This window comes from Tribolium castaneum, chromosome 10 (genome assembly GCF_031307605.1).
Source record: "Tribolium castaneum strain GA2 chromosome 10, icTriCast1.1, whole genome shotgun sequence".
Lineage (NCBI taxonomy): Eukaryota > Metazoa > Arthropoda > Insecta > Coleoptera > Tenebrionidae > Tribolium > Tribolium castaneum.
In genome coordinates this window covers 2126395-2139277 of record NC_087403.1, presented here as the reverse complement: position 1 = coordinate 2139277, position 12883 = coordinate 2126395, and the positions used below count along the sequence as shown (strand labels likewise).

General features: G+C 42.0%; 1 protein-coding gene across 1 annotated transcript in view; it reads left to right on the top strand.

Moving 5' to 3' along the window:
- The window catches only part of LOC655978 (ephrin-A4), a 44598-nt gene extending 33260 nt beyond the window's left edge, over window positions 1–11338 (top strand). Inside the window, exons 2-4 of the mRNA XM_008201813.3 lie at window positions 9065–9375; window positions 9428–9685; window positions 9745–11338. Coding sequence (XP_008200035.1) covers window positions 9065–9375; window positions 9428–9685; window positions 9745–9878 — 703 coding nt within the window. The 3' untranslated portion in view covers window positions 9879–11338. The remainder of the gene's footprint in view (window positions 1–9064; window positions 9376–9427; window positions 9686–9744) is intronic.
- Window positions 11339–12883: the final 1545 nt, after the last annotated feature.

Here is a 12883-nt window from a genome sequence, read left to right as displayed (position 1 = left end):
AGCCGCATTTACATAAATAAGAACTCCAATCAGAAATCATACAAGGATGGGTGCGAAGTTTTTAGCACCTTTATCGATGTGTCTGTGCCGTTCCAGATCGGTTTCGAAGAACCATAAGGTCGGCTCGACCCATTAGCAGGCTGCCTCTAAAGCCATCAGAATCACCAAACACATTGTTTCAACTTTATGACATTCACCTGTTGTCCCTCGAAATTCTTGGCACTGCTGAATCTAAGACCGATGTTATTTTCGTGAAGCGCTAAGTCCTGCCGGTTTAATCTTTGACGAGTGTTTTTGGAAGTGGTTTTATCCGATGCAACACTTAGTAATTTAGTGTGTCATGTTGGAGGAATCGCCCGAAATTCAATTTCTTCTGTACATAATTCAAGAAATGTGACCGACTAGATTATAGCGACTTGATGCAAATTTGGCCATTGATATAGGGGTAGGTCGAGGAATTAATAAATTTTGATGTTCCCGTGAAAACATTTCGTTTAAATAAATCACTACACTGTGCTAAATTAAAAGTGCAGGTCGGAAATGAATTTTGGAATGGCCGCACTGCTAAACACGCAATATTACACTCAAAGTCAGGAAACTAGTATTGATTTACTTTATTGGTTTCGTTATGGCGTTAAACCGTTTGTTTACTGTTCGGAACAATTTGCAATTATTCAGTTGCCGAATCATAGTGCGACTAGAATTTTTCCTGTGCCGTCAACTCGCAACTTCATGACAAACAAGTTCGCACTTCATAAAGTACCGACAATTGAGATTATTTAGCACTCAAATTACTATCATATTTAATGTGCTAATGAGTTGAATAAACGCTATGATTACTGCATTGTCAAGCATGTCATACATTTTGAAGTTCATTAAGTATCTTACACATCAATTTAATTTATTAATGTCGGTTGCCTTTTGATTAAACAATTAAATTGAGTATTCGTCTGTCGAATCGTGAATCTCTTATCGCCAAGACGAGGCGGAAACTATTGTTTCCCAGGTCAAAAATCACGAGTGGCGGAGTCTTTAACCTGATTTTTCCCCGGTTTGGAAATTCTGGAGTGCTTGATGTCATTTTGCGAATTTCGCACAAACAGATGTAAATTTCTCTTTGAGTCCAGCTAACGTTAAATGTTGCCGTGCGAATACTAACAAGTTCAAGTCTCGATGTCCCTCTTCCAATAAAAAGGGTTTAGTAAGTTTAAATAGCGCCGGTCTTTAGTGAAATTAGAGATCGAGCGTGGAAACAAACAACACGGAAAGGTTAACGAGATCTGTTTGGCGATGATGTCGGCTTCCATCTCCGAGTGGATTAGAGTCAAAATCCATTTCACCATAAGCAACAATTAAGGGGTACTGGTGAATTTGTGAGTCATGATATTATCTAGGCCCAATTTGGAATCCCTGCTAAATAAGGATGTTGTCGTGGTCGTGGCAGTTTCGTAATGAATTGATTTCGGTTTTATCGCAGTGGGTGCACAAGTTCACTTGTGGAAAGTCGAGGAGACTCTTTATGATAAATTATATGCAAGTATGTGCATACGCTAGGCTTGGGTAATTAATGAAAAATGAAATGGCAAAGCCTTCTAAGTGGGTTTAATTCGCAGTTGGTCTAACGGTCTTGCTGGGTAAAAATGCCGAAACAATTTATTGAAGAAGGGTCAGAGAGCAAATGTTAGAATTTAATCTATAATTATCCGTCGAGAAGAGCAAACCCGATAGAAGGTTAATTAGAGAAATTAATAATTCCGACGTGTTGAAACGTATGAGTGGCTGAAAAGCTGGAATTTTGTTCGGAGTGACCTCGGGGTTTGGCGGTCCCGTTGCGAGGATGCGAGGAAGAAAAGGAAGCAGTTAGGTGAGAACAAGAGCACCAGAGCACGGTCAGAGACATTTCGACCGCCGCCGGCCTCGACGAACACTTTATATCAGTAGATAAGTTCAACCCGTTTTAAGAATATAATCAAAAACATATTCGGTGGAGTTTTCTCGGCGTAGGCAGTGGAGTGGCCGTGTAAAACTGCAACTTATTATCTGAAGGGCATCGACCGGACATACGTATGGCTATCAACGTGCACAATACTGCACACTGCACGTTCCTCGTATTCGTGTATTCTCTGTGTCTACTTCGCTTCGAGACTGCGGGAATTCTTCTCTGACTGGGATCGACGAGAATCCGGTCCCAATCCAGTACCGGCCCCGTTCCCCTTACATTATTCAGGTCAGGACTCACCACCGACAATCCAGACATCCCGCTCCGCAAACCGTACCACCACGACCAGAAAACGTTTGCTTAATTAACAATTACACATGAAATCTTCAAGAATGGCGATTTTTTACTTTACTTTACGATAACATGTGTATCTTTTGATTTTGACACACAATCAAGTAAATAAATCTAATACCCTTAAAAAACTGACGTTTCTTTGTCTTTATCCCCTGTCGTTGGCCTAAATTAAAATCCGATTCAAACGTCAAATCAAGCCGATAGTTCTTATCTTGACGTGCTGGCTTTCCCAAAATTGGGTGTTATGAGCAATTTCGGCTCTAATGCATTTCACCAAAAACATTAGAGCATGGAAAGACTTATCTGTGTCTTAAGAGAATTTATATATTGCTTAAGTGTCAATTCGCGAGTAGGTTCGCGCTTTCGCCAACCCCATTAGTCGTCATACCTTTAATTTGAGATAACGCAGTTACATTGAACCGCGATTTAAAGTCATTAATGTAATAATAGTTTATCACACGTTTAACCCACGAACATGGAGGAGATAATAAAGACATAAAGTGAAACAACATAGGTTTCGAAGGCGTAAAATAATTGCGAACACTTGGTTTTAGAGATAGAAGGTAACTAAGACGTCAAATATTTCAAATTGTGACGGCTCTACTATTTAAAGGTTCCGTTTAATGACTTGTTAGCAGCAGCATGTATTTATAGAACGTTTCAACTACTCCTTACACACTGAAATAATAAACTTATGAGCATAATTACGGAACGTTGGCCGTCATGTGGCAGTTTTGAGGATTTTTTTCAAAATATCAGATCACTCGCGACGATATTGTCTAGTGCGGTGCAAACCATTAAATAATTGGATGATATTACACATCAAAAATCTCAATAAGACCGCACAGTCATGTCATGATTAACCGGTGGTAATGGAAGCGTGTTCCGTTTCCCATTATTTGAGGGGACGGGAAGATTCAGATGTCCGAGCGTTTCTCCCATTACGGCTCGTTCGGAATTATGGCAGAGTTGCAGTTTTAATTATTTGCAATGTTTTGTGGCTCATTAGAATGCGTTAAGATAAGGTGAGAGTGGCGTAAACAAAGTTAACAACAGTAACCACGACGTAACGGTTGTAATGCATATGCAACAACTCTATCGGCAAGCCAGTAGCCTGATACGCTGATCCCAGATACTAAAGACAATTCCAACTCTTCCACATACGCTGCCAACTATAAATCGCGTTAGTTGCCCAGAAGACGGACATTTTAATAAATAGCTGCGTTTCCAAGCGGACACATATGGGAAGAAGCCAGTTTGTTGCGGCAAATTTTTCCGAGATCAATAAGGAATTATATTTCATTGTAAAAGTTTATAAAGATGTGGCTAGCAGGTATTTGTGGGTGTTTTAAATTTATGGTGGCACACGTGGTAAAATGCTCTGATGCTCTGAAACCAAACTTGTTTTCCACTTGTTGAATTTAACGGTAAGATACTGAGATGCTAAAAAGACGGCAACGCGGATGCCGATATTACGGATCAAGATTCCTCTGTCCGTACCTTCATAATGTGTATGTGCGTTTAGATATCGCCATCTGATATCGAATTGAATAGGGCCAGTGACATTTATATATGTGTCAATTGTCTTTTATAGTGTGTGGATTTTATTTTCCGCAACAAATGGCTTTATAAGATATCGTCCACGGGAAACGAGAGATATCGGCTTCGATATTCCCGCGAACAAGCAGCCATGTGCCGCATGCTGGATAAATTTTTAGATCGCAGAACCAGTCGCGACTGGTAAGAGAGATACTCCGGTGAAATCCCGGAGATTTTCGGCTGTTGAATGACAAATATGGAGACAACTTGCTTGTTGGTTGCAATGTCTTTTGGATGTGTTATTTGCCTTGGCATTCACCGAAGTGAAGTTAGTGCATTGCGTTGCCTACCGCCCGCCGGCTACACATCTCCGGTGTTCGGTATTCACACGTCAGTCAGGCACCAGGCAAAGCCGTTTGAATGCGTGCGTGTACATATTCATTTGTTCTTTCTCACTCCGGCCGCTACGGCCATTGTGGTGGTTGTAACCGGAACCCCTGAGTCCCGATGCAATGCACCGATCTGTATGCTTTGTCTCGGTTTAGCGAGTTTGATGGAGAGAGGAAAGCAAACACCGAGTGCCAAGTGTGAATGACGAAGTGTCGTAGTGTAGCACCGTAGCACCGATGCCGATCACACCTTTCGCATGAAAGGTGATACTGTCAAGAGTGTCGAGCACCGTGCGTTTTATTCATCCACCGACCCTCCACATCCCCAGCTTCACTTATTAGAACGTCATGGACTCGTTAATTAATCATGTTTGCTTTCCTTTCTTCCTGCGCGCACCAATAACGCGGAAAAACCCTCACACGCACTGAAACTGCTAAATTAATGCCACCTTCTACGCCGCGCCATTGAAGACGATCTCAACTGCGATATCCTTCTGCTGTTCTATTGTACTACGAAGCAAAGGGAAGCCTAGTCTCTCGAGTAACCCGATAACCACAGTTTATCAAGAGTTCATAATGGCCAGCATCCTCGCTAATTTTTATGCTACTCTTGATGCAAGTATTAGGTTTTACCCTCACAAACACCACGATTTTCCAATTGTGTGGCACCATGATTTATTGTAGATAGAAAGGTATGAAGGTGCAGAGTGCGGAGTTAGCAGGTGGTGTTATTAGGAAGAATAATTCGTTTGGAGATTGCGAAAACATGATGGGGCCAGTCCATCAATTATGGTCCAACTAACGCGTTGTTAATTGTTGTGTTAATGAAGAACGGGACTGGGGCCCTGTTACCGGTAATTAACGATCACTTTTGAATGACATCGAGCCGGCGATCAAAGCATTGAAAGCGCCGAGGCAGCGGCACCCTGGCAGTAAGCACACGTTTCGTGTTGTCGGGGCGAAGACTCGCGGGGGCGACGGCCGGTGCTGGTGCGCTGGTGCCGATGCCGGTCCCTCCTCCGCGGAGAGGTCAAGGATTCCGGCTCTTCTACCGCCACCTCTTTGAGTTACTTCTCGTTCGGGTGAAGTGTTGTTCGCACGGACACCGATGACCGCAGTAACCCATCATGGTGTGATTCACTCAAACTTCCGACAAAAGATCTTGATGCTTCCGCCTCGTTGTCATCCTTGTTGACGCTTGGTCTATTCGAGCGAGCCGGCACGGCTCTCGCCCGATAATCCATTAATTGAAGCACATCAGAAAACAATAACGGGCGTCGAGGCCGCGGCCTAATAATTATTGCCGTTCGGGATGGAGTAGTGTCACTGTGCTGCCACGATTAAATATTGATGATTCCGCTATGTTTTTACAAATGTGATTAATCTGGTTTAGCCCGGTCTGAAGCAATAATGCCACCAGTCGCACAGATATGAAACAATCAGATATATGTCAAATCCAAACCTCAGCCATCAATAAAACTCGCAGGTTGCTGCATGTACTAATTAAAACTTCAGAATCCTGCTACGGCCACCCCTTCCTGATTAACTCCGACTTATTACAACACACAGTGAACGACCTTCAATTGTCACCGGTACATAAATCAATTAAACCACCTACAATCGCTGTCAAACGCCAATTGACCTACATCAATTTCATAAAAACATTGTTCGAGTTTCCGGACGTTACAAGAAGTTTAATTTGGTTTTATCAGGTCCGGGAAATGACTTTGTTGGTCAGAAACGTTCCAATACTATTCATGAATATGCATTTCACTCCGACGCAATTTGCATAGTCGAGATATGCGGTATTTGCAATATTAGATCCAACTATATGAAAACGGTGTCTTCTTCAGCGATTTCCTACGCATAGCTGGCCGCTATTAAAGCACTCTCCTTTATTGCTTAACAAGATAAATGGCTTATGCCACACATTTACTCATTTACCAACAAAAAGAGATTGATAGGGAATTTATTTTCGTTAGGTGGTTCCTCAACACCGAACTCTTCTAATTATCGGGCAATTTTCTAATTGCGCTACATTTGATTGATTTAAGCAAGTTTAAGGACGCACCTAATTGTTGAAAGCCCTTCGAGAATTCGGACAGCTCCGGGGCGTTTCTACATCTCCATTAATTTCAGTAATCGGCTCGGATTACACGATAGCCTAGCTGAGGACATTGGAGGAGCGGAGCCAAGAAGTGAGTTATAACGCTATGAAGTGCTTGCGGATTTGGTGGACCTTTTCGTGGCTCCGCCACCGGCCCAACACCCATTGATGATGTCGGCTCAATCAAAGTAGAATTATTGACAAATCTCATGTTTTAACTGGATGCTTGGTTGCTCACTAGGCTCGTTTCGATATAGCGTTGCCAAGCAACCCCCCTGATACGCTGAATAAGAGACTCTTAATACGTTACGGATTTCCCAAGATTTCTAATTCAAAAACTAGTGAACCGATTTGTAGTCATACATCTTTGGTATTAAATCTTGGCGGTAACTCCGAGCGTATCATCGCGGCCCGGTCACGCCGCTAGCACCCTCACTGCCTTCTCCGCCGCTAAAAATGCACAAACGAAAAATTCCTTCATCTAATCCGCTCCTCCTTTTACTCCTAATCGCGCTCGCTCCGCCGTTCTCTAGCCGCCACTTAATTAAACCAATTTTTGCTACCGCCAACAAACTATTCCACTTTGTTATCTCATTACACGATGCAAAAAATAATTAAACTTTCATTTGCGTTGCCTATTTCCTGGGACCACGACTCAAATCTAGAACACAAGCCGTGTGCAATTTTTTATCCCCCTTCCCACTTTATAAAACATAAGTAACAAGTTTCAAATGCCCGAGCTAATTACTAGAAAAATGTACCTAATTTGATACATTTTTGAGTTTTGTTGAAAAAAACAATCGATTCATGATTTTTTAATCCATGTGTAACACCAGAAAAATGAATTTTTTCTTAGAAAACAGCGAAATTCCAGTTGGTTTGGCCGACATTTACAAAATAATCAAACAACAGTTTTTGCTCAGTTCTAATCGCCGTATGATTGGTCCGTTTTACAGTTGGGAGTGCGTATCCCTCCCATATCCAATGATAAACGCTTCAATCGTCTTGCAATTTTTTGTGTACTAGATAAACAAGTAGGAGGTGATTTTTATTGGCGAATTACCCATTTCTGGGACAAATGAGACACCAGTGAATCTAGAACTGGTTTTAGGGCTGGTCTTTCTCACAGAACGTGATTTCGCCTTAGATGCGAATAAAATGGTTGATTCTGCTTAGTTTTTTACCGGACTACTTTACTTTTCCAATCCGGTAAATTATATTTATTGTGCCCTAGGATTGATCACTTTGGTTGGTAAAATCAAGCCGAGTGGATTGTAAATATGCCAAGGTTCTTATTAAGCCAATATAGTTCTCATCGGCGAGTCTAACATTCTTTCGTTTCTCTTCATAAGGCACATTCCTGTCTCGAAATAAGAAAAAGCAATTTTATTAGGAAGTCTTTATTGTTTATGAACACCTATAGCATCTTTGTATCAGTATCAAGAGTTATTGGAAAGGAAGAAAAATTCCGCTCGTTTCATGTCGAGCTTTAAAAAGTGTAATTAACGTATGGTGTGTTTGAGAGTGTAGCGGCAAATTGTGTTTTGGAAATTGAACCAGCTCGAAGTGGGATGATTTAATTACAAGTGCAGAAGCGTAGAGTTGAGTAATAAATTGTATTTATGGTCTTGGTGGACGGCTCGTTGCGTTTTTATTTAATGCGAGGGATGATGTCGTGGTATGACGGATTGATGGGCGATATGAGGTCAGATTAGGGCCGGTCCCAAGAAGCTGGTCCTAGATCGGGTGTGACGTTGACTGTGGCGAACGGTCGGAGGTCTGTCGATTCTGTCGGCCGCCTGGCCCTGGCTTTGTAGTCTGCAGCTCGCAGCCATACACCCGCTGTGCTAAATAATATGTAATCCACATCAATCAACTCTAGATTAGTTTTAATATCGCTGCCATTGGCCGATCCCATCAATACGTGGATAAATTACGACTCAAGCACAACTTTGTCAAGCCTCCAAAAATCGCCAATTAGCGACGATTGTCTCAAAAAGGCTTCCATTGGCATTCCGTGCTTCCGCAGTGATGAACTAAACTCAACCAGAGGAAGAATTTATCTCTAATACAAAGACACCATCAGTTGCGGTTTCCCTAACACGTGGGAAACCGCCACTTCGGTTCGAGTGCGCCAATTAAACAAACAGAGCTCGGAATATCCGGAGATGGAGTAAAGAATGGCTGGTATTTTTGAATATGGAGAACAATTGGCGTATGTAAGCCCGGCAATATTAATTTAGAGCGGCTAGAGCAAAGGGCGGCTACCAATATATCTCACCACGGGACGGAGTAGTTATTAGACCCCCTTCGGCAGAAACCCCCATTACGCCTTTCTCCCCGTTAGTCGTCGACACCTACCAACCTACCGGTGAACCGTCCTGATCTTATGATGTGAAAGCCGACACTACAGGTGTATTTTTCGTACCTCTTAAAAGTAGTTTAATTATTACAACGCTGGGTTTCTTTCTACGACCACTTGGTACATTTTCTGCAAATCATTGTTTTTTATACACAACAATGCGACTACATGTTTATTTCATTCATATTATTTACAAAAAATTATTAATTTCCATTGTGTCTTTTCCGCTCGTTTCTTCTCGCAGAAATGCGTTCGTATTCTTATTATTGTGTTCAATTTCATCACCACTTATGACTTGCTGTTTCCCCGCCGATACCCTTTAATTATTGTCGCGATCCTTGCAGCATTCTGACGTGGTCACTTTGTTGTTTCAGATTTCACATCGACAACACTGACCACATCATCGACGTAAATAAGGGCAACGCCCAATTTGAATACGACCAAGTCAACATCATCTGTCCGGTGTACACGCCAGGAACGTACGGAGATGACTTAGAAAAATACATCATTTACAACGTATCGAAGGAGGAGTACGAAACCTGCCGAATAACCAACCCCAACCCCCGAATAATAGCCATATGCGACAAACCGTACAAACTTATGTATTTCACAATTACATTTCGCCCTTTTACGCCCCAGCCCGGCGGCTTGGAGTTCCTCCCCGGCAAAGATTACTACTTTATATGTAAGTGAAATCGAGTTAGGTTCGGGTTTATGGTGGTAATACGCAATTTCAGCGACGTCGTCAAAGGACGACCTCCACCGCCGGATCGGGGGCCGGTGCTCCTCCAACAACATGAAAATCGTCTTCAAAGTGTGCTGCGCCCCCGACCAGAGCCAGGCCAACTTCACGACGAAATTAACCTCGACCTCGACGACGACGCTGGGCTGGCCGGACATCCACCGGCCCATGGTCGAAGCGACGTCGTCGTCGACCACGCAATGGGCCCCTCGGACGGACGCGCCGCCGACGCGGAAACCCACCAAGAAAATGAGTAAGTTTCTCGCGCGCTTGTCGCCAGATCGGGCGCTGATTCTGATTTATTTGATGTAGACGAGTACGAGAAGCATCCGAACGAAGTCATGAAAAATGAAGAGTTGACGTACAGCAAAGGAGTCTGGCTATCGGCGGGCCCGCCGAGTTTTCTAGTTGTCATTGCCTGCATCGCAGTCATCCGATGGCGGTGAGCTAAAAGACAGGAACGGGAGCGGGGCCTCGTCTCCAGCTCCACGTTCACACATGTTGACACTTATCTGTAAAATACTGTAAATTATTGGATGACGTGTCCGCGAGTGCGTGAATAACGGCGACACTCTAAATAGTTTGTTTATAAGAAACTGCGTAAAAGCCAATTTTTGTAGATAAAAATAGTGCGTTAATTTAAGTGATGGTACGATTTTTCAGCGCGAAGCTGGTGTGATAAAAGTATTAAAAGACTCAAAGAGACTCCTTGTCTAATTACTCCTCGCAATTACGTAAAATACTGTGCAATTTTTATCGAAAAGTTTCCTCGACTACCGCGAGGAGTAACTAGATTATTTCGTACGTGTACATAAAAGTGATATTATTGTCATTGAAACGCTTCTTGTAGTCCTTAATTCCCAAAAATGCCGACTGAAACACTTAAAAGTTTGGGAATCGCAAATACGACACTGAAATTTACCGGCTTACGGAAGGTATTATTTCATTCTTCCACTCTTCGAGTACTTACGACGTACATTCCCGCTAATTCTAGGCTGTCTCTACGCAATTACATAGTTCCAAGTCCAAATTTGTTTTATCCGAGCTTTTGGGTGTGTCCGTCTTAAAATGTATTTTATTATACTATGAAATATTAGTGTGTGTCGTTTAGCAAAGACTTGTATAAAGTGTAGAGCGTACGTGCTATATATTGTATGTTCATTTAATGGATGAAATATTTTGTACTTCTCTTAAAAAATTGTGTAAACAATGCAGTGTAAAAGTAAATGGTTGTCTGATCAGAATTGTCAGAGCTCTACAGTAGTTCATATGAAACTTTCGTTGTCGAAAATTGTTGGGGCCAACCAGAAATTACCAAATCAAGTGCGTTTTGTAATCCGGGCGCTTGATTCGCGTAATTTTATTATTTTATAATAGTTTCTTCACAGTATTATATTTCATGTGCTTTTTCTTACGCATAAGTTTGTGTTTCCATATTCCTTGGTGTCTAATTTACCTCACATTAATACGATGCACCTCATTATTGTCATGCCAGTATTTATTTTACTTATAACATACATCCATCAAAATTTCTCTTATTTCCTCTCTTCGTGCGAAATCATCGATCATTCGACGTGTAATTTTTATACACACATTTAACCAGATGTCATGTTATGTAGCACCTCAACTCCTTATAATCCGGTGCTTACGAAAATATTAATGTATATCGATAAACTTACCGACTAAATTGAAAAATGATTCATCCAGTATAAAATATCTCTTCATGATGCCTTGTTGTATTTACATCACCGATAATCTCAAAACGTTGACAGATATTTTGTTAATTAACAACTCGCCACGTAAATCTTTCGTCCAATAAACAATTCGACGTTTTAAAGTTATCGGTGAAGATATATGGACTAGAAGTAGGACTGTAGAGGCACTGAGAATAAACAGGTACACAATACACACTCTTTTATTTAATCCACCCAATCCTCTCCTTCGCCCGCGTAAGGTAAGTGGACCCCGAAATCAACATTTTCCAATGTGAATATTTAATAATGCATCCTTAATCCGGAAAGTACGAAAGAGAAATATCCGCTTATGTCCATTACCGTGTCGTCCTTTTTGTAGACCACCCCTAATTGCCATTTCATGGCGAAGTTTGATGTATCATTTTTAGATCCTTTGTAATAGTCGAAATGTTTGTGAGGATTGACGGTTGCTTTAGCAACAAGCAGGACAGGTATTATCGGTTTCAATTTATATAATGATGCTCTACTAGGAAGTCGAGATACACGCATCGGGAGACTCCCCATAGTTACCGAACTAAATCATCTCGAAAAAATACCAACTCATACGCTGCGCGGCTACCGAAGTTTGCATCGGCGATCGGTCCAGTTTTCGACTCCCAGCTCCATAATTAAAAGAAATTGATGGTCTAATATGTTATAATAAACATTTTTATCCTCTCGGCGATTAGACACTTCCTGCCTTTAGTATCAGGTTTGACCATCAACAATGACCTTTTTAGGCATTCTTCACTCGTATGTCAGACATTCGTCCAATCGGAGTGCTTTATTCTAATCATGGCTCATTGTGGAAGTCATTAATTACGAGAAATTCGTAGATCGAAGCGTCACAAAGCTTCGATTTCGATAAAAATTAGGTGATGAGCAGATGCTGGACGGGCCGGGATGAGTTGGTTCTAACGGTGCCTTTGAAAAGTTAATTGTTTTTTTGTTTTCGCGAGGAAGGTTTCGTTTTTGTGGCGGTTGACTATTGACCTGCTACTAGATAATGGCCTCTTAACGATCGCCGATCGATGACGATCGGTCTCCGTCAATAAGAACTTAGCAGTTTGTAGTACATAATGCAGTAACTGGTCTATCTATCATTGTCAATTACCAATAACAAGCATTTATGCAGAGTGGCTCTTACATCCACATCCAAAGCGGGCGAATTGTCCATCTGGCTGTTCCCACCCTCGTGGCGGAATGGTCGCGTTTGTGGCATACCCAGGCCCTTGACTTTGGAACCGTCGTTAATGAGTCGGTATCTGATTGCGATATATGAGTGTTGCTCGGCTCCGATACGTATTTAATTCTTCCAAGGCCACTCAACGTCGAGCAATATCAAGCCGAACTGAATGTGCGCGTGAGATAGATGTGAAGGGCGATAAAGGTGTGAATAGCTGTTAATTAGTCGAGTTATTTGGCGGCAATACTCTTTACGTGCTTGTTGAGGTTTCATTGTCAGATCGATGCAGCTAAATGCACTAAATAAAGCTACGCCAGAATGCACTCTTCCCCTAATTGAGTGTCTATTGAACGGTGCTCTAAGACCCGAAAAAAGCCCGATGCTCTCAGCGAGCCCTTTTTTTGGAACATTTGTCACTGTTCCTTCAGCCCTCGGTCATTCGGGGTTTTTAATACCGACGAGATCCCACTTTAAGAAATGCACTCAAAGCGGGCCAATGTAACCCGAATTCTATCAGCGATAATTGGCGATG